At 45.2% G+C, this 22,721-nt stretch overlaps 1 protein-coding gene across 2 annotated transcripts in view; it reads left to right on the forward strand.

Annotated features, from left to right (window-relative positions):
* Window positions 1–22,721, forward strand: part of LOC147608830 (HEAT repeat-containing protein) — a 128,459-nt gene that overhangs the window by 86,404 nt on the left and 19,334 nt on the right. For both annotated transcript variants that reach the window (XM_086788234.1, XM_086788235.1), the window contains exons 10-14: window positions 2,245–2,454; window positions 2,627–2,791; window positions 22,032–22,273; window positions 22,359–22,476; window positions 22,564–22,696. In XM_086788234.1, the coding sequence (XP_086644360.1) occupies window positions 2,245–2,454; window positions 2,627–2,791; window positions 22,032–22,273; window positions 22,359–22,476; window positions 22,564–22,696 (868 nt within the window). The remainder of the gene's footprint in view (window positions 1–2,244; window positions 2,455–2,626; window positions 2,792–22,031; window positions 22,274–22,358; window positions 22,477–22,563; window positions 22,697–22,721) is intronic.

The following is a 22,721-nucleotide window of genomic DNA, read 5'->3' on the forward strand; positions in this document are numbered from 1 at the left end:
CGCTGCATATGCCCATATGCGCCAATCAGAGTCCACATCTGCAGGGTCTGGATCAATATGCCACTTCCGAGAAGCGGCGGCCACTACCTGTATCCTCTGAAAGATGCACTCTGCAACCAAAGGCGACTCCGCCTCCACTCTCTGAAGTCTCCCCTCATCCCGGATCTCATAGTAAAGGCATCTACCATCCTCTATGCAAGCTCTGACAGCAATCAGGATCTCCAACTGTGTAAAGGCTCCCATCCACCGTGGGGCCACTGGCTCGAGAGGCGTGAACCACTCCTCTGTGAGTGCCTCCTGAATGTCATCCCTCATAATCAGTCCCCCTCTGAAGTGACTCAACCTCTCCACCTGGATCTCCTCTGGGAGGCTGTAGAAGGCCTGCCAGTCTCCAAAACTACGTGCTGGGCCCGCCGCCAATGGTCCCCAGGCTAGACGAGGCCGAGAACCCAGCATATGACCCTGCTCTGTGCGTACCGCTGGGTTCCAGATGAGCGGCTGTCTGGCCCGCTCCTCATCACAAGGAGGAGGTCTCTGAGAGAGTCCCAGTCTCAGCGACTCCCAAGCTCGCAGGATGCTCAAGGCAAATTTGTCCTCCCATCCTCTACTGAGGCCTGTCCTCCTCATCTCTATGAAGATCCACCGTATCTCTGGTGCCCAAGTGCCCCCTGCTGGGGGAGCCCTAGCCTGCAGTCGCTGAAAAAGAAGCTCTTTCCAAGGCTCAGCGCCTGGAAGCAGCCCCGACCAATAAGCTTCCCCAATGAGGCTCTACTCTGGTCAACTGGATCGATAATGCCCAAGCCCCCCTGGGCCAGTGGAAGTGTAATAACTGCCCAAGCAACCTTAGCCCGGGTTGGCTGACCATCCCGCCCAGACCAAAGAAAGTTCCTGATCAGCCTGTGTACCTGGCTAATGCAAGAGCTCAAGAAGATCCAGCAAGACGTGATGTACCACATGGTTGCTAAAAGCACCTGATTTGCCACCACCACCCTCCCAGCCAAGGAAAGGCGAGCTGTACTCCAATACAAAAGCTTCTTCCGAATACTCAGAAGAAGCGGGGCAATCTGCTGCTCAGGTGACAAATCTAGTCCAATCTGGCATCCTTAATACCGCACTACTGTGCCAGGAGGAATCCATCTAAAACCCGGGTCTGGGCTCCATGCCGGAGTGGGAGCACTACTGATCCAAAAGGCCACTGTCTTGCGCCAATTGATCAATGCTCTCGAAGCTGCACAAAAAACCTGAAGCGACTGCTCTGCCCGCTGAAGATTGGCCTCCTGGCCATGCAAAAACAAACCCGTGTCATCAGCAAACTCAGCATCGAGCAGGTCCTCCCCCCGGACTGGGAGCTGGAGTCCTCTCAAACCAACCTCCTTTGCCGTCAGATACATGCTCATAGCCTCAGCAAAGAAGAGAAAAAGAAACGGGGCGAGAGGACACCCTTGACGGACTGATCTGGTCCTCTGACTCGACCTCCCTTTGGCAAATGTCCCACTACTATCTGCATGGCATGTGACATGTATATGTCAAGATATCTGGCCCTCAGTATGAAACCATGCTTTGTAAGCCTCATGAAAGCATCCATGTAGTACTTTCATTTGTGTGAGAATTGCTCATGTGTTGTGATCCAGTTATCCTGTATGTATAGTCCCAATAAATCACATCCGATCACCTGGTTCCTGTCATCCTGAGACAGCCTGATTAATGGGGAGTCCGGGTCATACTGGAGTAGCGGTAGGTGATCCATCCTTAGTCCCTGCCTCGTGAACGAGGTGCATACTCGACTATACCATGACTTGTGCCTATCTGCTGTGCTAGCTGGACTGTAGAGAGAAAGAAAGAAAGATAGATAGATAGATATATTAAACGTCTACTAAAGACCCAATGGGCCTAAGAGACCGAAGTGATACAATACTGTCCATGGCATATCTCAACATGAAATGGAAAATAAAATAGAATTAGAACAAAACTATCTCACTGGAGTGATACAAAACTGTCCATGGAAATCTCATTATGGAATACTAGGAACATGAGAGAGAGAGAGGGAGAATCCACACTATAGTTATGTAATATTACAATCAGAACATATGCTAGATAATATATAGTGAAGGTGTCATTTATTTTTCTCTATGCCCATAGGTATAGATTATAGAATGTTGCAGTTGGAAATTTGCAATCGTGTTATTGTTAGCACATAATATGCCCGACATTATAAGGACGATCCATTCTTTCCTTCTTAAACAGATAAATCACAAGTACGAGGAACGGAGGCTGTTGGTGGCACAGTCCTGTGGAGAGCTTGCGCAGTTTGTAAAAGCTGAGATAAGGACATCTTTGATACTATCGATAATCCAACAATTGATTGAGGACCCTGCTGCTGTCGTTCGGGAGGCGGCTAGTCACAACCTTGCTATTCTGCTCCCATGTTTTCCAAGCATGGACAAGTATTTCAAGGTCAGCACTGCTAAACATGCTGAAGGGGGCAAAGTTGGAGCAGAATATATAGAGTTTGCAAGAGTGAAAGCACAAAGTAAGCACAGCATGGTTCAGGGAAAAGTGCTGAAGAAAAAAAAAAGCGGGAAAAATTATACACGTCTCTGATGGAAGGAGTTTTTATTGTTTGTAGGTCGAGGAGTTGATGTTTCAGCTGATCTTGGACCCATCAGGTATAGTAGTGGAGACAACTCTTAAAGAGCTTGTGCCTGCGGTAGTTATGTGGGCAAAGCATGGAAACCAACCACTCAGCCAGCTTCTTCGTCTGCTGTTTTCACATATCTTGGGGTCTGCGCAGGTATAAAGCTTCACTTGCTTAAAGTTCAGTAATTGTATAGGCAAGATGAAACACTAGGTCTGCCACATAAAGATTGAGTACCATGTCACGGTTTGCAAGATAACAAAATTTACTCTGACACCAATCAATAGAGCGGAAACCCTTTGTACTGATTCAATTGACACACAAAAGTTGTAAGTTGGTGGTTCTCTCTCTTTTGGAATTCTATTTATGAAAGTGTAGGTCCTTTTTTTAATGTTGGTGCATAATTAACCCCATTGGAAACTCATTAGTGGTTTGCTGTCCATCAACCTACATGGTCTCAATGGCTATATAGCATTGTAATGGTTTGTTCTCTAGCATTGTACTCTATTTAATGGGCCACTTAATTAAGCTGATGCTATCCACATTGGGTATAGTTCTTCTTGATGTACTCTCATGTACCCTTTCAATAGTCACACCCACAAAATCCTCACCAATTTGCTCAAAGTTGACATAGTTTTTTGGAAACACATACAAGATCAATCCCTTGGACATCATCTGCATCTTGCTCTCATCCCATAAAAGGACCTAACCCACTTTGAAATACAAAATTTCGGTCTAGAGTATACTGCTGAGAGTTGAGGATATCTCAGAGTAATCCACAATCACTCATTATGTCACACATACACACGCACACACGCGCACACACGTGTGTGCGTGTGTGTGCACACTAGAGTCACAAGGGACGGGGGACGAGGATGGGAATGGGACGGGGGATGGCCGTATGTAGGGAACGGGGACGGAGGTAGGAACGGCACTTAAAAATTACTTTGTTGGCGCCACCCACTCGCCTGTACGGGCAAAGCTTGCATGCCCATGGCCGTGCACCGCCTCCATGAGGGGATGGGGTGTGATTGACCTCATCCCACCATGTCCATCCCGTCGTCCTTCTACAGGAACTTGGAAGTGCCGCTGCCACGTGAGGAGGATGCCATGGATGATGGATGCCTCCTTGTCACTTGATAGCTTGAGAGATAGAGAGAGTGAGTGATGCTTGAGCCTTGAAAGTTGAGGGAGAACTTGAGTGTGAGGGTGGGTGTGGGTGTGTGTGTGTGTGTGTGTGTGTGAAGGAAAAAAAAAAAAAGTGTGTGTGTGTGTGTGTGTGTGGAACCTGCGTTCAGCTTGCCTGCGACCTGTTCGCTTCTCGCCTGCGATCTTATCGCTTCTCGCCTGCGACCTGCTCGCTTCTGGCCTGCGACCTGGTAGCTTCTCACTTGCGTACAGTTTGCCTGCGTAAGCTTCTCTTGTGTGTGTCCTGATTTCAACGTGCGACCTGATTGCCTCTTCATCTACGACTTGCGACCTGCTCTCTGCATCTTCCATCTTCTTCCTTGCGACCCGTTTCTTAGCTTCCTGTGCTTTGTGTCTGCTTATTGTAACCAGTCGATTTCTGCCTTTTGTTTCTCCTCTCTGTACATCACCTTCTCAGTGTGTGTGTGTGTGTGTGTGTGTGAGTGTGTGTGTGAGAGAGAGAGAGAGAACATCATGGCTTCTCCTACAAAATATTATGCTCATAAAAAACAAAAGCAAGCTGTGGATCAGAATGACCCTGTGCATGAGACGCCCGAGGCTGGGCTGATTTATGAGGTAATGCATGAAGGATTTCAGGATACACGCAAGAATTGGAAAGATCCTGTTCCTATGGTGGGGCTTGCAGTGGATGTGGATGAAATCATAGATCCTATTCGAGAATATGCCAAGCATGCTGTGATTATCTTTTTTCCAGGCAGGATGCCCGTTGCTGCTGATGTCGGGAATTGGTTAACACGGACATTGGGTGGTTGTTTTGTTCGCAAAGTCCACTATGTGGCAAGAGGTTTCTTTGAGGTCATTATGGTGGGTGAGCACACAAACGCTTTTAGAGCACTCCCCTCTCTTCTATGGACAACAGATGGTTCATGTATTGCCATGGTCCCCCACCAGAGACTATCAGGCTTTGATTAAGCATCGCTGTCCTGTTTGGGTAGAAGTGGTGGACTTCCCTCAATGTTTGGCCTCCTTGTTACCTAAAATTGCAGCATCTCTAGGAAAGGTTGTATGCCCTCCTCGACCAAATGGCAACTCAAATCGATTCTGTATTTTATGGGACACAGATCAGCCCACTCCGGAATCTTATGCTGTTACCATAAATAATGTTTCCATGGGGAGTGCATTTTTCAAACTCAAATGGGGTCTTTTTGCAGGTGCATGCTTTGAGTGCAAAAAGTTTGGACATATGGCATCTCAATGCCCTCTGGTCCTCCATAAGATGCCGCCTGATGCCTTGCCCATCCCAATGTAAAATAAGGACACTCTTGGTCCTTCAGGGATTAAAAACAAAAGTATGAAGACTCTTGTTATGCCTCAAGAAAAAGGCAAAGTGCCAGTCTCTTCTGATATGAATGTAGCTGTGGCTAATCCCTCTACTTCTTCACCAAAAGGAAAAGAAAAGATACTTCAAGAAACCTCTCAGCCACCATGGAGGACAATTATCCCCAGGCGTCCTTTACCTTCTAGAACTTGGAATGGAGCCTCCTCCAGTGGGCATACCCCGGAAGAAAATTCTGGAATTGGCATCACCTGGGCTACTGTAACTGCAGGTCGTACTCTGTTTCCCGAAGAAGAGGCTGCTAGCTTGCTAGCCACCCGTCTCATAGATATTCCTCCTCCTGATTGAGGTGCAGACCCTGTGGAGGAAATGCAAGCTTGAGCTGCTTTTTTTGTTCATGCTGTATATACACTATAAATATGATGTCATATATCACAGTTTTGACTCTCAATGTACAGGGTTTGTGTGACCCTAAAAAGTGGAAGATGGTTTGGGCATATTTGAAGCATATGCAGCCAGATATCGTTGCTCTACAGGAACACAATCAACATCACTATGCTGGACAGCAAGGCCATTATGCTGGTTTAGATATTTTTTATGCAGGCCACCATGCCTTTTCGGGTGTACTTTTTCTTGTGAAACATCATTTGCAGCCAGTCATGGCATTTAATGACTTCCAAGGCAGATGGATGGTTATGCAGTGCTTTATTCAGGGTGAAATCTTTGAATTTGCATCGATATATGCACCTCAATCCTCTCAGGCTAGAGGACAGATATGGCAACAAATGAAATTGTACCCTTGGAGACAGAAAGCATTCATATGTGGAGATTTCAATAATGCCCCTCAACCTGGTGATAATACATCCGGTCGTACACATATGCTTGCTACTGAGAGGTCTTCGTGGGCAGATTTTGTAGCGACGCTTAATCTGATTGATATTTGGAAAGAATCTCAGCCTCTGATGCCTGGGTATACCTTCCAACATAATGCTCAATCCACTTACAAAGCTCGATTGGATCGATGGTATCAGCTTGATCCGTTTCATTATGATACTCTCACAACCAAATTGTGGCTAGAATATACATTTACATATTCAGATCATGTACCCTTATGGCTCAGAGTTCATCTGCATGACATGCCCGATGACAGATTGCCACTTCGAAGGTTGCTTATCATCAATAATAGTTACTTGGAGCATGATGCATTCAAAGCACTGATACTTGAGGCCTGTCAGCCACTCTTTCCTCAATCTTTTATTGACTTGGATTATGCATGGACAGCTTTTATTGCTCGCATGCAATCAGTCATCCGTGATTATGGTAAACAGTATCTGAAAGGTTGGAGACAGACTGTTGCTTATGCTAAGCAAACATGCCAATCGTTAATTGAGCTTAGTCATCTTCGCTCTCTAACTTTGGCTGAAGCCACTTCTTTATGTCAAGCTTGTCACTGTATTCAGGTAAATGATCATCGAAAGCTTGTCAAATGGGAGATACGGGCACGACAACAGGCGCTTTTGGACAAAGGCTGCTCTTCCAAAAAAATTTTCAAGAGTTTACATTCTAGAAAACAAGCTGCATCTATATGTCGCACTTTAATTTCAGATGACACGTGGACCTCCACCCGGGCACAATTGGCTGCGACTTGTGTTGCCCATTTCTCCTCTCAATTTGATGAGGATGATTCTCACGCCATGGAAGTGTACGATGCACGTCATCAGTTATTACAGCATATATCCCCCATCCTTTCTGCTACTCAAGCGCAACAACTAGAAACAAAATTCTCTGAACAAGAACTGTCTGATGCAATCAGGTCTTGTGGCCGATGGAAAGCTCCAGGATGGGATGGCCTTACAGTTGAATTTTTTCTTGCATATTGGGACACCCTCAAATTACCTTTGCTGCGTATGGTAAACATTGCCTGGGAGACAAGGCAAATGCCAGCTTCCTGGAAAAAAGGATTAGTGAAGCTGTTGCCTAAAAAACACTTATGTGAGTCTTTGGCAGACTGGAGACCAATTACCCTTATGCCGGTGATATACAAGATTATCAATAAAATGGTTGTCGATCGCATTAAGGGTTACTTGAATGATGGACTTCATTCTGCACAGTATGGATTTATTCCTCGCAGGCACATTACAGATAACATTGCAAATGCTTATATTGGCATTGAATATGCCAAATACACGCAGCAGGATGTCTTATTATTGCAAGTGGATATTGCTAAGGCTTTTGATACTATTAAATGGGGGTTCATTCAAGAAACCATGCGTGCTCTGGGATTTGGAGAAAAAATGCAAAATATCATTTACTGGCTTTATGCTGATAGTCAGGCGACTTGTATATTGTCAGGAGATCTCTGAGAATCATGGACTTTGCATCGTTCAGTTAGGCAGGGATGCCCTTTAAGTGCTCTTTTGTATGCTATAGTGACGCATCCCATGCTTCTTTATATGGATCATTTGGTTGATACTGGCAGTCTTCATGGATTGGACATTCAGAATAGACGTCAGTTGGTTGCTCAAGCTTATGCTGACGATTCTTTTTTTCTTCCTCGCAATATACATCAGGATCTCTCCACTTTGATGCAGGCTCTTTCTTTGTTTGCACTTGCGGCTGGCCTACAAATCAATTTTCAGAAATCTAAATTGCTACCTTTGCATTCAAAACAGTGGCATAATTTGCTATGGCCAGGGGAAATAGTTCACTCCACTCATTTGATTCGGCATTTGGGATATCCTTTGGGATGGACAGTCACTCGCCGTCAACAAACAGATTGGGTCTTGGCAAAGCTCAAGAAAAAGTTGGAATACTGGAAACTTGCAACATGGCCTTTGCATGTTCGTCTACGGATTCTCCAATCCATCTTGGTTGCCTATATTCAGTTCTACCTTCCTCTCATCAGGTTTTCTCAGGGGGAGTTGAAATTATTTATGTCCACCATCTTGGAGATACTCTGGAGATCGAAGCAGGGGAAAAAGAGTGTACGTTTGCTTTCGGCAAATTGTTTGTGTACCCCTAAAATGCATGGAGGCTTGAATATCCTTAATTTACAGGTGCATATTCTTGCCCACAGAGGTAAACTGATGCTTCAATTTCTGGAAGGCACTCAGCCTTGGACAGCGATGATCCGTCATTTATTACTTCATCTGACGACTTCGGCTTTTGGCCATTGGCAACCTACTCATTGGGAATTTATTCTTGGTTACATTACTGGCAAAATTAAGGGTTGTTCTCTCATTTCTGGCTTACTTGCTGATTGGAAGCTTGTCCTTTTAAATTTAAAATGGAATGGTCGTGACTCCTTACAAGGCAACTCTCTCCGCGCTGAGAGCATCCATTGGTCCAAAGCATTTTCAGTTCCCCTGGCGGTGCAAGAACCCCGGCGTTCATATTTTCTCCACTCAAAGGGTGTTACCTCTGTGGGAGATGTCATCCATCCTGATGGCTCCCCTCTTTCTTTTCCACAGGCTGCTGCACATTATGGCTTGGGACCTCACTATCGTCGTCTTTGGCGTGATATAATTCAGATGCTTCAGCCACCATTTTGCTGAGGGGTATACGGCACTGTACATTGGTGTTTTATCCCATGACTAGCCAGAAATGCATCAAACTACTGTTGGAAATTCGAGATCGCCTACAGGATTGGACTATCTTCTCTTTTGATTCTTCATGCCATCCCTTGAGGTTATCTGATATTACAGTTGTTGGTCTGTATAAACATTTGTTGCCATTGCCTTGGGTTTCTGAACGGGCAAATCTCTTCTGGCATATGCATCGGTCGTCTTTGTGGTGGAAAAGACGATTGCGATCTCTTTGGCATTCGAAGCTTCCTCTTCGACAACAGCTTTTTTTGTGGCGCGTTCTTTTGGCTGTTATTCCCTCAGGACAGTTTCTGGCACGCAGACATATATCCTCATCCACTTGCCATAGATGCTCTGCTTTCCAAATATGAAATTTGGAAAGTTTTTCTGGCTATTTGGTCTTCATTTGCCCAGACCAGAATTCACTCTTTTCTTCTCATGGGTGCGCTACTGGGCTTTATGGACACTATGGAAAGTTCGCAACCATGGAGTTTTCGGTGATGCGGCTTTTTCTGCTTTTTCTTTCTTTCGGTACTCCCTGCATCAATCTTTCTTCGATTGCATGCAAGTTGACCAAATAGATCATGATGTATATTTGTCTTATATTGACATCTTCAGTTGATGTACTTTGAGACTATCTACTTTGGATAGTCATCTTGTAAATCTAATATACTTATGATTCCACAAAAAAAAAAAAAAGTGTGTGTGTGTGTGAGGGAGAGACTGTGTGTCTTGAGAGGCTAGAGCTTGCTTGTGTGAGCTTGAAACTTGAGACCTTGGCCCTTGAGGCTTGCCGCTTGAGGGAGAGAGAGTGCGTGTGTGAAGCTTAAGATTGAAGTGTGAGAGGGAGTGTGTGTGTGTGTGTGTCTTCTTATAGGGAGGGAGGCAAGAGAGGGGCCAAGGCCCAAAGCCTCAAAGGCTCAAGGCCTATGGGCCAAGGCTAAAGGCCCACGAAAAGCCTCCCCCAAACGGCCAGGAAAAAAAGGGTCAAAAATGTGACCGTTGTCCAAATGGTAACCTGGGGCGTTCCCATGCAGCCGTCCCTCACAGCCGTCCCCTCATGGATCCGTCCCTCACAGCCGTCCCCTCATGGATCCGTCCTTGGAATGCCATCCTTTGTGAGGGATGCCCAGTTGGGGACGTCCGTCTGTCCCTGTCCCAAAGTGTTCCCGGGACAGCGTCCCCCCGTTCCAAGGGTCCGTCCCCTGTGACTATGGTACACACACACACACTTTTTTTTTTTGGTAAAACTAGTTGAAATTGCATTATATCATGAATGTACAAAAGGGTTAGGCATCAGGAAGATGTCTAAACCCTAGAACTCAAAAAACAGCAGTAAAAAAGTTCTATGCAAGAGCAGGGCAGTGCTCAAGAAAAGAGCCTATGCCCTATCTATCAGAAACAGTAAAAGAAAAGCTGAACACAAGAAATATCCAAATCTCCCTCATGCACGGCATCATATAAAGACTGCCGCAACGAGGCTCGGAAGAACTCATAAGGCTGCTGAAGGGGTGAATTCAGATATGTATAATTTCGCTGTAGCCAGAGGGTCCACAAGGCCCAATATCTGATCCAATGGAAGAAAAGAGAATATTGTGACAATGAAGCTGATAAGGTGCCAAACATCCAGAAAAACTTGTAGAATCTGTGTGCAGGAAATCTGAGAGATAAAAAATAGGAGATCTTGTCTAGAAGGATTCTGGAACATGAACAAGACCACAATAAATGCGGAACACTCTCAGTAGTATGATGACATCTTGGACAAAAAGGAGAGGCAATCCTTCTTTGAGCCAATTTCACTCCCACTGGAAAAATACCAACAATGCATCTCCAGAGAAAGAGTCTCTGTTTCAGTGGCATTTTCAACTTCCATATCAAAGTCAGTTTTGCTTTCCACCAAGCTGAAGACTTATCCAGATGCCAAAGAGAATTAGCATGTTGAGCAATCCATGGAGGAGGTAATATCAATCGATAAGCTTGTATAGAAGTCAACTGATGCAAAGATTGAGAGGATAATCTTGAGCCTGAAGACTGAAGATGCCAATCTTGAAGCCTGTCTCTTACATCCAATGTTGGAATCGGAATGAAAGGGTGTAAGAGATCTGCAATAACTTTCCATATAGATCTATGATGCATCCCAAGATTGTATTGTTGGCAAGCTGCCGGAAAAGAAAGAATTTGCCCTGTAGTATCCACTACATCATCGATGAAGCGGATGCCCAATTTCATAAGATTGTAAGCTCTGATTGGTTGTTGTACAGCAAGGGGAGAGTAAAAAAGAGCACTCCAATGTATGCTTTCCATTCGAAGCGAGGAAGCTATAGAAGCAGGATGGGGAGACCATTTGATGCGGGAGAGCACTTTCTTCCAATCCTGAATCAAGGAAGTAGAAAATGGACAACCAGGGATTTTACCTTGAAATTTGCCAAGCACTACTTCCGATGGATCAACCAACCAGCGACCATAAGCATTTGTGCGCATACGACCACACAGAATAGCCAACATGATAGACCAAGGCTGTTCTTGCTGAAAGAAGGTTTTGAGCATAGTGATCTTTCTTGCCAGCACATGAAATTTGATGTTTATAATATTCAAACCACCATGCATTTTTGGCGAGCAAAGCAGGTCCATTTTGAGCAGCCTTAAAGCTTTTTTATGAAGCTTAGTTTTCCAAAAAATTTCCATGGCTTGAGACATAAAAGAAGAAAGATCTCGAGATGACCAATGTAATAGAGGAAGGTAGAATTGGACATAAGCCAGAACAATGGACTGAACAATTCGAAGCCGTACATGTAATGGCCAAGTGGAGATCTTCCAATATTCTAATTTGTCCTTAATTTTGTTTAGCACCCAAGATATTTGTTGCTTATTTCTGATTTTCCAGCCAATGGGATAGCCCAAGTGTCTTACTATGCTTTCCGGATAAATAATCTGGCCAGGCCACAGGATAGCATGCCAATCACAATGCTTGAGAGGTAAAAGTTTCGATTTCTGAAAATTAATCTTTAAACCAGCTGCCAACCCAAAATCTGAAAGAGTATCCATCAATAGACGAAGCTCCACAGGACTGTTCTTTGGCATGAAGAATGAATCATCTGCATAAGCCTGTGCAATGAAAGGCCGTGAACCAGAAATCTGAAGCCCCTCTAACTGTCTAGTATCAACCAGATGATCCATGTAAAGAAGCAAAGGATGCGAAGCAATAGCATAGAACAGAGCACTGAGAGGGCATCCCTGTCGAACTGATCGTTCTAGAGTCCAAGACTCAGATAAATGTTTCCCTATAAAGCATTGAGCAGTGGAATCTGAGTAAAGCCAGTATATGACATTAACTAGCTTTGGCCCAAAACCAAGTTTAGACATGATTTGAGAAACATAATCCCACTGCACCGTATCAAATGCCTTTGCCACATCCACCTGCATGACCAAGACATCTTGAGCAGAGTATTTTGCATATTCCATTGCAATGAGAGTATTGGAGATAGTATCATGTATATGCCTTCTTGGAACAAAACCATATTGCCTGGGATGAAGTCCATCATGAAGGATATCCTTTATCCGGTGTACCAGCATTTTAGCAATAAGTTTATATATAACAGGCATCAAAGTGATAGGCCTCCAGTCATCCATTGTTTCACACAGAGGTTTTTTGGGCAGAAGCTTAACCAGACCATGTTTCCAAGCTGAGGGAAGATGTTGATGCTGCCAGGCTACATTAACGAGCTTCAAGATTGGACCCTTCAATTCAGCCCAGAAGGCTACAAAAAATTCAACTGTCAAACCATCCCAACCTGGGGATTTATGTTTACCCAAATGCTTGAGGGCTTCATCCAATTCTGTATCCAAAAAGGACATTTCCAGCATTGAAGCTTTTTGCAAAGAAACAATAGGAGAAACAAGCTCAATAAATTTGCTCCGAGCCAATGCAGCCTGAGATGTAGAAGAAGATGGTAGAGAAAAAAGAAGCCGAAAATGATCCAGGCATTGTTTTTCTAACTGAGATAGAGACTGGGTCCAAAGACCATCCGATTTCCTGACTCTCATGATAGATTGACTTTGTCTGTACGTGTGTAAATTTCGAAAGAAAGATTTCGAGGAGCAGCCCTTATCCAGCATAGGTTTAACTCTAGCCCTTGTCTGCCATTTGGAAAGCTTGCGTTTATCATTAGCATCAATTATGGAAGAAGCACAAGACAATGAATTCTGTTCAGAAGCAGAAAGAGACCTTTGATGGCTAATCTGTACCAAGGACTGCTTGTATGATTTTGCCCACTGGATATGCTGTCTAGTTTCTGCCATGTACCATCTTCCATATTCCTTAATGACATTTTGAATACGATGTACAAAGGAGTTCCAAGCAAAATCCAGATCCTCCCGAGCATGAGCTAACAATGGCTTACAAGCCAGTCTGATCATTTGCTGGAATTTTTCATGAGAAAGATATAATTGATTAACCTGTAAGTGTCTGACTAAAGAGAGCTGAATGTCGTCCAGAGGCATACCAAAAGAAAGGTTGAGCCAGAGTGGAGTATGATCAGATAGTTGTTGAGAATAATCAGTCCACATTTGACATGTATAATCATCATATTGCTGAGCATGAATAAGATACCATCTATCAAGCCTGGCCCAATATTCTGTAAAAGCATTATGATGATATGTGAATCCCAAAACCGAAGGGTGAATTGCTGTCCATAAATCTGCAGTATGAAGAGAAGAATTCATATGTTCCCATCGCTGGATTTCAGAGGGAATCATATGGGATTTATGTGTGGTATTGTCTTTCCAGTGAGGGGAATTATTAAAATCACCACAAAGTAGAGCATTTGAAGACCAAGGATATTGGTTAATGGAGTCCCACATTTGAGCTCTGGAAGCTGAAATTTGATAAGCATACAAGGAGCCTATTTCAAAAATCTCTCCATTGATCATGCATTGGATAATCATCCATCGACCATAAGGATCATTAAATGCTACACATGGCTGTAGATCATGTCTGGCTAAAATGCACAGCCCAGAGAAATGTCCAGATCCTGCATAAAATATATCATAGCCTGAAAAGAACCCATGCTGGCCAGCAAAAGAATGCTGATTATGCTCTTGCAGACACACCACATCAGGATGAGTATTGTTTATATAATGCCATAGGAGTCTCCATTTGTGCTGATTACAGAGGCCCTGTATATTATAAGAAAAACATTTAAGAGAAGTACGCATGAAAATATGTACAAGAGATGAGCAATCCTCAAAGAGAAAGGGAGGCATCAAGCCTCTGCCATTGCCACAGGGTCTTGCTGACCCTCAAAATCCAATTCCCTGACTAAATCATCTTCTTCACAAAGTGGAATACCCTTCTTAACTGCATTGACCCATGCTTTTGAGATGGGGCTGTCCGAAGAGGTAGAAGGTTGGCCAGGAGATGGAGCAGAAGCATCCCAATTGCGAGATTGGAGAGGTCTTTGTTTGAGAGGCACCGTCTTCTTTGCATTCTGCCAACCCTCGTGAGAAGATGAAATATTTTCCACTAGCTTGCTTTTTCCTTTATCCTTATTTTGGGCTAAATTGGCTTGGTTCCCTGTAGGAAGTGAAGGCTTTGCTCCTTTAGCTTCAATCTTTTCCACATAAGTCTTTTGACCTCCTTTATTAGATGGTGGAGGAATGGCAGCTGGAGGAGGCGGATGAAGGATTGAGGGACACTCCGAAGCTAGATGCCCGAACTTGTGACAAGAGAAACAAGCTCTGGCAAAAATGCCCCATTTCAAAGTGAAATATTTCTTTCCCAAATTAACACCCACAATCTCAACTGCAATAGAAGAGGGGGTTGGTCTATCAGTATCCCATAAAATGCAAAAACGATTTTTGTTACCTGTGGGACGAGGGGGACAAATCACTTGTCCCAAAGTCATCGCTAAGCCTGGAAGCTCTGTTCTCATATAATCTGGGAAATCAACAACTTCAACCCATACAGGGCAGTGATGTTTGATGAGATTCTGATAATCCTTGTTAGGAGACCAGGGCATGACGTGCACCATTTGACGACCAAAAAATAAAGGGGACATTTCCAGCATCTTTTGTTTTGTCAATACATCCAAGAGATGAACTTCATAAAATCCTCTGGAGGCAAAATAGACTCCTTCTACATAGCATCCACCTAGGAGAGAATTCACCCATTGTCCCACATCATTAGCCGAGGGTATTTTACCTGGAAAAAAGATGATGACTGCAGTTTGAGAGAGCTTCTTCAGAGGATGCACAAGAGAAGGTAACTTCATCTTGTAAGTGAGTTCCGGAGCAGGTAGTGTCCATTCTCTTCTACTTTGTTGAAAATCCTCATTCAACATGTCAAACACATAGGAAGCATCTTCAGATGAAGGAGCTATGGGGGGCAGAGATTCCCTTGATTGTCTTTTAGGTTCAGGAGAAAGAGCTCTCTTGACATAATACTTGCTTGATTCTGCCATCGAGACCAATCGATTCAGCAGGAAGACACAGATCAGGAAAAAAGGGGGAACAGCACTATTGGAATGCAATCTTACAAGGAGAGGAAAAACGGAGAGCTGAAGCGACTTATACAGAAGGGGAAAAACAGAGAGCTGAAGCGACTTATACAGAAGGGGAAAATAGACCTGTAGCGAGGCACAGCACATACGCGCGCACACAGTCACTCCTATACACGCACTCAAGTCGAGGAAGAGATGAAAAAGAGCAAATTGGCGATGAGAAAAAAGAGCATCAGGGTAGCCTCAGAAGGTCGCGTAGATTACTGCAGGGCTGACACAGTATAGGCTATAGGGCCGATACAGTCCTGGGACAATCGCTTCACCACATGTGCTCTCACACGAGCAGGCGAACAGGATGAGGGAGCAGACGAGCAGGTCGACAGAGCAAGGGAGCAAGTCGAGAGCAGTCGAGCAGGTCTTCGGCGGCCACGGTACACACACACACACACACACACACACACATATGTGCGTGCGCGTGTGTGCGCGCATGTGCGCGCGCGCGCGGCACATGCGCGCACGCGCTTTCGCATGTGAGGCAAGTGACCTGCGAGCTCCCCGAATCCCCGCCTCTGTCGACTGTGTCGCCCCCCATTCTTCCTCCGCCCCCCTCCCTCCTTCCTCCCCTGCTGTTCGTCCCTGCTTCTGCCCGCCCCTCTTCCTCCCGCTGTTGTCTCCAGTCTGCGCCCCTTCCCCTCCTGCTCTCCTTGTTCGCCTCTCCTCCTTTCTCCGCCTCCCCTCCTTCCTCCGCCTCTTCCATTCTGTGCAGCCTTTGCCACGCTGCCCTTCCCCCACCCTTCTTTGCGTGTGTGTCGAGCCCTCTTCCCTTCCCCTTGCTTCCCTCCGTTTTTGCCCCTTTTCCACCCTCCCTTCCTTTCCTCCGTCTCCTTGGCTGCCCCTTCCCCTTGGTTCGGATTGCTCCTCATTCGGGTTCAAGTCAGTCTTTTTCTTCGATTAGCATCATGGCTAATCAATCTCCCTCGGCCGGGCGAACCATTGTTTTCTCCGAAGCCGAGCTCACAGTCCTCTACACCGAAATCGAGAAAGATATTTTGTACTTCTATATTATATGGATGTGGCACACATGCAAGGGTTGACTTGCATTTTGTGGATACCACACTTTTGGCTCTCTCTCTCTCTCTCTCTCTCTCTCTCTCTCTCTCTCTCTCTCTCTCTCTCATTTCTTTGTGTGAGCTTCTCTACCCTGCACCTAACCCTAATGTGCAGGTTTGTGTGTGTGAGTGTGTGAGTCCAACACCCAACATTTGGTATCAGAGCTGGGAGCTGGGAGCTGGCCCTGATATTCTGCTGCTGGAAAAATCCCTGCGAAATTCCGTCGAAAACAGGCGTTCCGTCCGTCGTCTGCGTTTTTCCGTCGACGCTGTGTTTTTCCGTCGCCGGATTGCCTGGTTCCGTTGGCGCTCCTCCGTCCAGCCACCAGAATCGGGCGGCACTAGTGGGGAGCCCACCACTGCCGCCTAGCTCGCGGGCGGCTCTTCCGTGTCTAGCCGGCGCCCGGTTGTGCTGCCGCCCGCGCCCGTGCTCCGCCTCGATCTCCACCGTCAACTCCAGGCGCCCGCACTGGTCCGAGGCCGCCGGGGCAGCCCTCCCGACTACTCAACAGCGCCGTGCTCTGAGTGCCCGACTCCGCCTGCCCGACTGACGCCTCGCCCGACACCTACTCACCGGCCGCCGCCTTTTCTGTTTCTCGCTGTCGCCTGGCCCTGGTGCAGCTAGCCTACGCCTGTGCCATCAGCTCCGTGAGCTTCAGCCCCAGCTCCCTGTCGGCTGCCCACAGCCAATCTTCTCCACCTGCAACGACTCCCTCCAACAGTCTCCACCTGCAACGACTTGGCCAGCTTGCTGGCTCCCTCTATTCAACTGTCTGCTCCAAGCTTGCTGCCCTTGCAGGAAGGTATTTCTCTGTGCACATTTTGGGTCAAATACAAATACAATATTTTGCAGCCATTCCAGTGCTGGTCATATGCAGATTTAGCAGACACTTCTGTGCAAGTCAAATTCACAAGAAAATTACAGGTGCAATTTGGGGGATTTCTCAATTTCAGGACAAATTGAAAACAAATTGGGCATTTTGCTTTGCCTGCAATATTTGGGGTTTTCAAAATTGAGGTCAAAATTGGCAAATTGAACCTCTCTCATTTGCAGAAATTTGGGGGTTTTCAAAATTGAGGTCAAAATTGGCAAATAGAACCTCTTACATTTGCAGAAATTTGGGGCTTTTCTGAAAATTGGCCAATTAGATTGGAGTGCATAAAAATTGGGGATTTTCTGATTGGAGCATGTAATTGGGCATTACAGCTGCGATTTGTCGCGCATGTATACACATTGTGTGTAATTGGACAATTTGGTGCAGGTTTACACTTGCTTTGGTTTGCAGGCATACATTTGCACAGGACATTTGGTTGCCTGGCAGTGCACATTGGTGCTTGGTTTGCTTGCAGTTATACTTTGTTGACATGGCACAGAATGCTACATATGTATTTGGTGTGCTCACCCAGGAGGACAAGCTGGATGGATCTAACTACTTCCTCTGGAGTTTTATGATCCGTAATTTGCTGGTAGCCAAAGTTCTTTGGGGCATCGTGTGTGGTGATGACACACGCCCACTTACCATACAGCCAACCACGCCTCAAAGGGGAGGTGCTCAAAGAGCTCCTGATGTAGATCCTGCTCCCACACAAGAGCAGAAGAGATGGGACTCTAGAGATGCACAGGCTATGTCATTGATAGCCCTTTCAGTGAAAAGGACTATTATTCCGCACATTCGTTCATGCAAGACATCGAAGCTTGCATGGGACACATTGGAAGCAATGTATCAGGTATGCAACGAGGCAAGAGTTGCCTACTTGAAGAGGCAATTGGATCTTCTTTCTATGGATGAGGGTGACTCCATGGCAGATCATCTCACCAAAGTGAAAGATTTGCAGGAACAATTGCTAAACATTGATGAGGTTATCCCAGACAGACAGATGGTCACCAACACTCTTCATTCTTTACCGCCTTCCTACTTGGGCTTTCACACCTCTCTCAACCTCTCAATGAGAGGAGGTGGTGATCCTGTCACTTTTGAAGAGCTCGTGGGTTTACTCTTGCAGGAAGAGCAAACAAGAGCAAACTTATGGAGCAACCGTGGTGGAGAAAAGGCATTTACAACCAAGGATAAGGGTAAAGCAAAGAGCTTTAAGCATGGGGGACAACAGTCTAGCAAGGCTGGTCATGGACAGCCCTCTTCTAGTGGTGAAAAGTCTGACAAAGGGGATGCAAACAAGCCCAAAAAGAAGGGCAAATGTCACTACTGCCATAAGCCTGGACACTACATCAGTGAATGTAGGAAGCGGATTGCAAAAGAGAAAAAGAAAGAAGCAGGCAATGCAGTAGCAGACTCTTCGGATGACAAAGCACAGCAATCAGCTAATGTAATCCAGGAAGAGTACACTTTTTTGGTCACATGCACTAGTGACACACCAAGTGCTTCAGACACTGATATGTCTTGCATTGCATCTGACAGACAGAATGCATCATGGTATTTTGATAGTGGTGCTTCGAGCCACATCACTTCATGCAAAGATGTATTTCAGCACTTGGTTTATGCTTCAAATGGCCGCACTGTATCATGTGCAGATCATACCACATATCCAGTAAAGGGAATTGGTAATGTCATACTTATTGCAGCCAATGGTGCCAATATATGTATGAAAAATGTATTGTATGTTCCAGGAATAAAGAAAAATCTGCTCTCCGTCTTAGCCATAAACGACCAAGGTTTAAAGGTTGAATTTGAAGATGGGAAGTGTTTGGTAAAAGACCCATCAAAGGGTTATGAAATAGTCACTTCTGGAACACGATACAAAGGCTTGTATAAGCTGGACAGCTATGACAAGCGCACTTATGATGTAAATACAGTGGCTGCCCACACTCCTGCTATGCATGATGCAGAGCTATGGCATGCTCGTTTTGGGCATGTAAATTTTCGAGTTTGATGCTTTTGCAGAAGCATCATATGGTTGATAATATGCCGCCTCTTGAGTCTCCGCCAAGACATGTATGTGAGGGGTGTATTTTGGGAAAGATGCAACGGAAACCATTCCCCAAAAATGGAGCTGTTAGAGCTGAAAGTAAATTACAGCCCATACATAGTGATGTATGTGGTCCAATGCAGACACCATCCATAGGGGGGCATCTTTACTTTGTCACATTCATTGATGACTACTCCAGGTTTGCTTGGGCTTACCCTTTGAAAGCGAAAGCAGATGTGTTTACATGCTTTCGACACTTTGTAGCAATGGCTGAAAATATGTGTGCATGTAAAGTCCAAAAACTCCGCTCAGATAGAGGTGGAGAATACATGTCAAATGCATTCAAGGATTATATGCTTCAAAAGGGCATCAAACACCAATGTACTGTGCCTTATACACCGCAGCAGAATGGTGTAGCTGAAAGGAAAAATAGATCTCTCATGGAGATGGCAAGATGCATGGTGAAAGCACAAAAGTTGCCTCACAAATTTTGGATGGAAGCTATAATGTGTGCAACTCATGTGTTAAACAGGTGTCCAACAAAAGCTTTGAAAACCATAACACCATTTGAGGCTTGGTATAGCCGAAAGCCAACAGTGGATTATATGCGTACATTTGGGTGTTTGGCATATGCACATGTGCCAGAACAACTCCAAACAAAGCTAGATGACAAAGCAATTAAATGCATTTTTGTGGGCTACAGCAATGAGAGCAAAGGATACTGTCTTTATAATCCAACTACACGAAGGATTTTTGTGAGTAGAGATGTGGTCTTTGCTGAAAATTCAGTACAGCCCATGTACAGCTTGTATAAAAGCAATGATACAGGCTTACAGGACATGTTTGATGGACTTTTACCCATTGCAATTAGGGGGGATTCAGATCAGCCAGCCCCTACACAAGAAAATCCACATGTAGAACATGTGGACCAGCCAGCCATTCACCCCCCTTCTATGGAAGAAGTGGAAGATCTTGTCAGGGAAGAGCAAACAGCCATAGACACAGCCAAGTCAGTGCCAAGATGGTTGTTGAAAACTTTGCAAGAAAGCAAACTTGCAGCTCCACTCACAGGTAGAACAAGGGCTAGTTCCAGCCATGCTTTGAATGTACATCGTGGGGAGTCTGCATTCGCAATGGGTGGTCTCTTTGATTCAGAAGAGCCTTCTTCTTATGAAGAAGCACATGAGAATGAGCATTGGTTGCAAGCTATGCAAGCTGAAATTTCTTCTATCATGAAGAACAATACATGGGATCTTGTGGAATTGCCTAAAGGCAAGCATGTAATTGGAACAAAGTGGGTGTACAAAGTCAAAAGAAAGTCTGATGGTACTATTGACAGGTACAAAGCAAGACTTGTGGCTAAAGGCTACTCCCAGAAAAAGGGAATAGATTATGAAGAGACTTTTGCTCCTACTTCGAGAATGACCACAATAAGATCAGTGATTGCATTGGCTGCCCATAAAGGATGGAAAGTGCATCAATTGGATATCAAAACTGCATTCTTAAATGGGGATTTACAGGAGGAAGTATATGTAAATCAGCCCATTGGTTTTGTAGTTCCTGGTGAGGAACATAAAGTATGTAGGTTGCACAAAGCATTGTATGGGTTAAAGCAAGCTCCAAGAGCTTGGTATGATAAGATACATGCTCATCTAACCAGCCAAGGTTATGAGAATAGTCCAGCTGAAAGCACATTGTATGTGAAGAAAACCGATGCCGATATTCCCTCGGTGCGGCCATGCACAGGAGTCGCAGCGGCACTGCTTATGGGATTGCCCACAGGCACAGCAGGTTTGGCAGCGCGCTCTCAAGATGGTTTTTGCAGGCTCACCAGGTGAGATGCTGGTGACGTGGGGTGCGGTGGCTTGGGCCACGGACAGCGGCCCGGCCCTTGGATATGAGGACGTCCCTGGCAGTGCGACCATCCAGGTCTCTGACAGGGCGATGGCGGTGGTTCCGACGCCAGACTCCTTGCGAGGTGAGCTTTGTAGCCTTATGGCGTTTTCTCATTAACTAATAGAAGGATCTTTTTTCCGGAAAAAAAAAAAAAAGTTTACCATTGTTTATGGGAATGCAGGGAAGCACAGAGGGTTTGGTCTGCGAATTGCACACCTCTTTGGTAGGATTAAGAGGGATGCTATCATTTCTTTTGGTTCTATCATTTGGTTGACATAGTCAAGGCCTCAGCTGAGATTCGAGGGGACTGGCAGGAGCTTGGCTATTATGGTTAGGCAAGGAGTTGCTCGGCTGTGTTGTCTTCAGGATTTGCCACTTTCACACTTTGTCCCTCCGACACAGAGGTTAGACAGCTCTTGGGAGACTATTGATAGCATCTCAGCTTGGAATATTTGGAAGGCTAGATGCATTGAGGCCATTGAGGGTACTCCCGTTCTTGTTTCTCAATGTCTTTGCAGGATTTTGAGTGATATTATTCACACCATTATGGCTACCTAGGCCAGAATCCAGGGGTCTTCGAGGGCTGCGGAGAGGAAGTGCAGCCAGTTTATGAGAGAGTGGGACATTGGTATCTTTTTCACATCCTCTCATTTGGGCAGCACATGGCTCCTGATTGGTTGAGATCTCCACCTTGCTTGGTGTGAAATCTCCATCTTGTAAAATTTTTTCATACTTAATAGAAGTCTCCTTTTTGAAAAAAAAAAACATAATATATACGTATGTATGTATGTACAATGTATACACGTGTGTGTGTGTGTGTGTGTGTGTATGTGTTTAAATAGAACGTTAATTGCGTAATGAAAGATTATGGATTGAAAAAAATAAATTGTGTTGTGTCAGCATTGTCAACCAGTATCAGGAGTGGAGGGGTCTATGGAAGCTCGTCTGCGGGCCCTAGGGGAGAGAGAGCGCTGGAATTTGGATGTTTTGTTAAGGATGCTGACTGACTTGTTGCCTGAGGTGGCCACACTGGTGAAAACAACATGTCCTTACAGGGATACAAGTACTGATGAAGGGACAGTCGCCCTCCCAATGGAGGAAGACTCTTTTTTCTCAGAGAGCTTGATCAAGAATTACCTCAGGTGAAGTAGTTTGTTGATTGTGGAAGTGTGTTTCAAACAAACATCTGCTGCTGTGTGTAACCGCTTGTGGAAATTTTCACCTTAGGGGTCAGAAGGAGTGGTCGGCTTTCGATTGGCTTCATGTAGACTGTTTGCCAGTATTGTTGCAATTGGCATGCATGCTTTCATCTAGAGAAGACTCTCTTCGGAGTCGTTTGAGTAAGGTAGGGCTTGATTTCTTGACATAGTTGGCAACTGTTGTGCGTTGTTCTCTGCTTATTTGGACACACCATATTATATTTTTTGGGCAGCTTGTTGTGGGGATTAGCAAACACTTTGGAAACCACTATCTTTCTATCGTCATGCTGCCAGTTTTCCTGACAGCCGTAGGCGACAGTGTGAACATCTCTCATTTTCCGGCCAGCCTTGTCTCACGGGTTAAAGGTTAGCAAGGAGAGGTTAACTGCTA

Source organism: Cibotium barometz, chromosome 52 (genome assembly GCF_041138505.1).
Source record: "Cibotium barometz isolate CiBa-2024 chromosome 52, ASM4113850v1, whole genome shotgun sequence".
Lineage (NCBI taxonomy): Eukaryota > Viridiplantae > Streptophyta > Polypodiopsida > Cyatheales > Cibotiaceae > Cibotium > Cibotium barometz.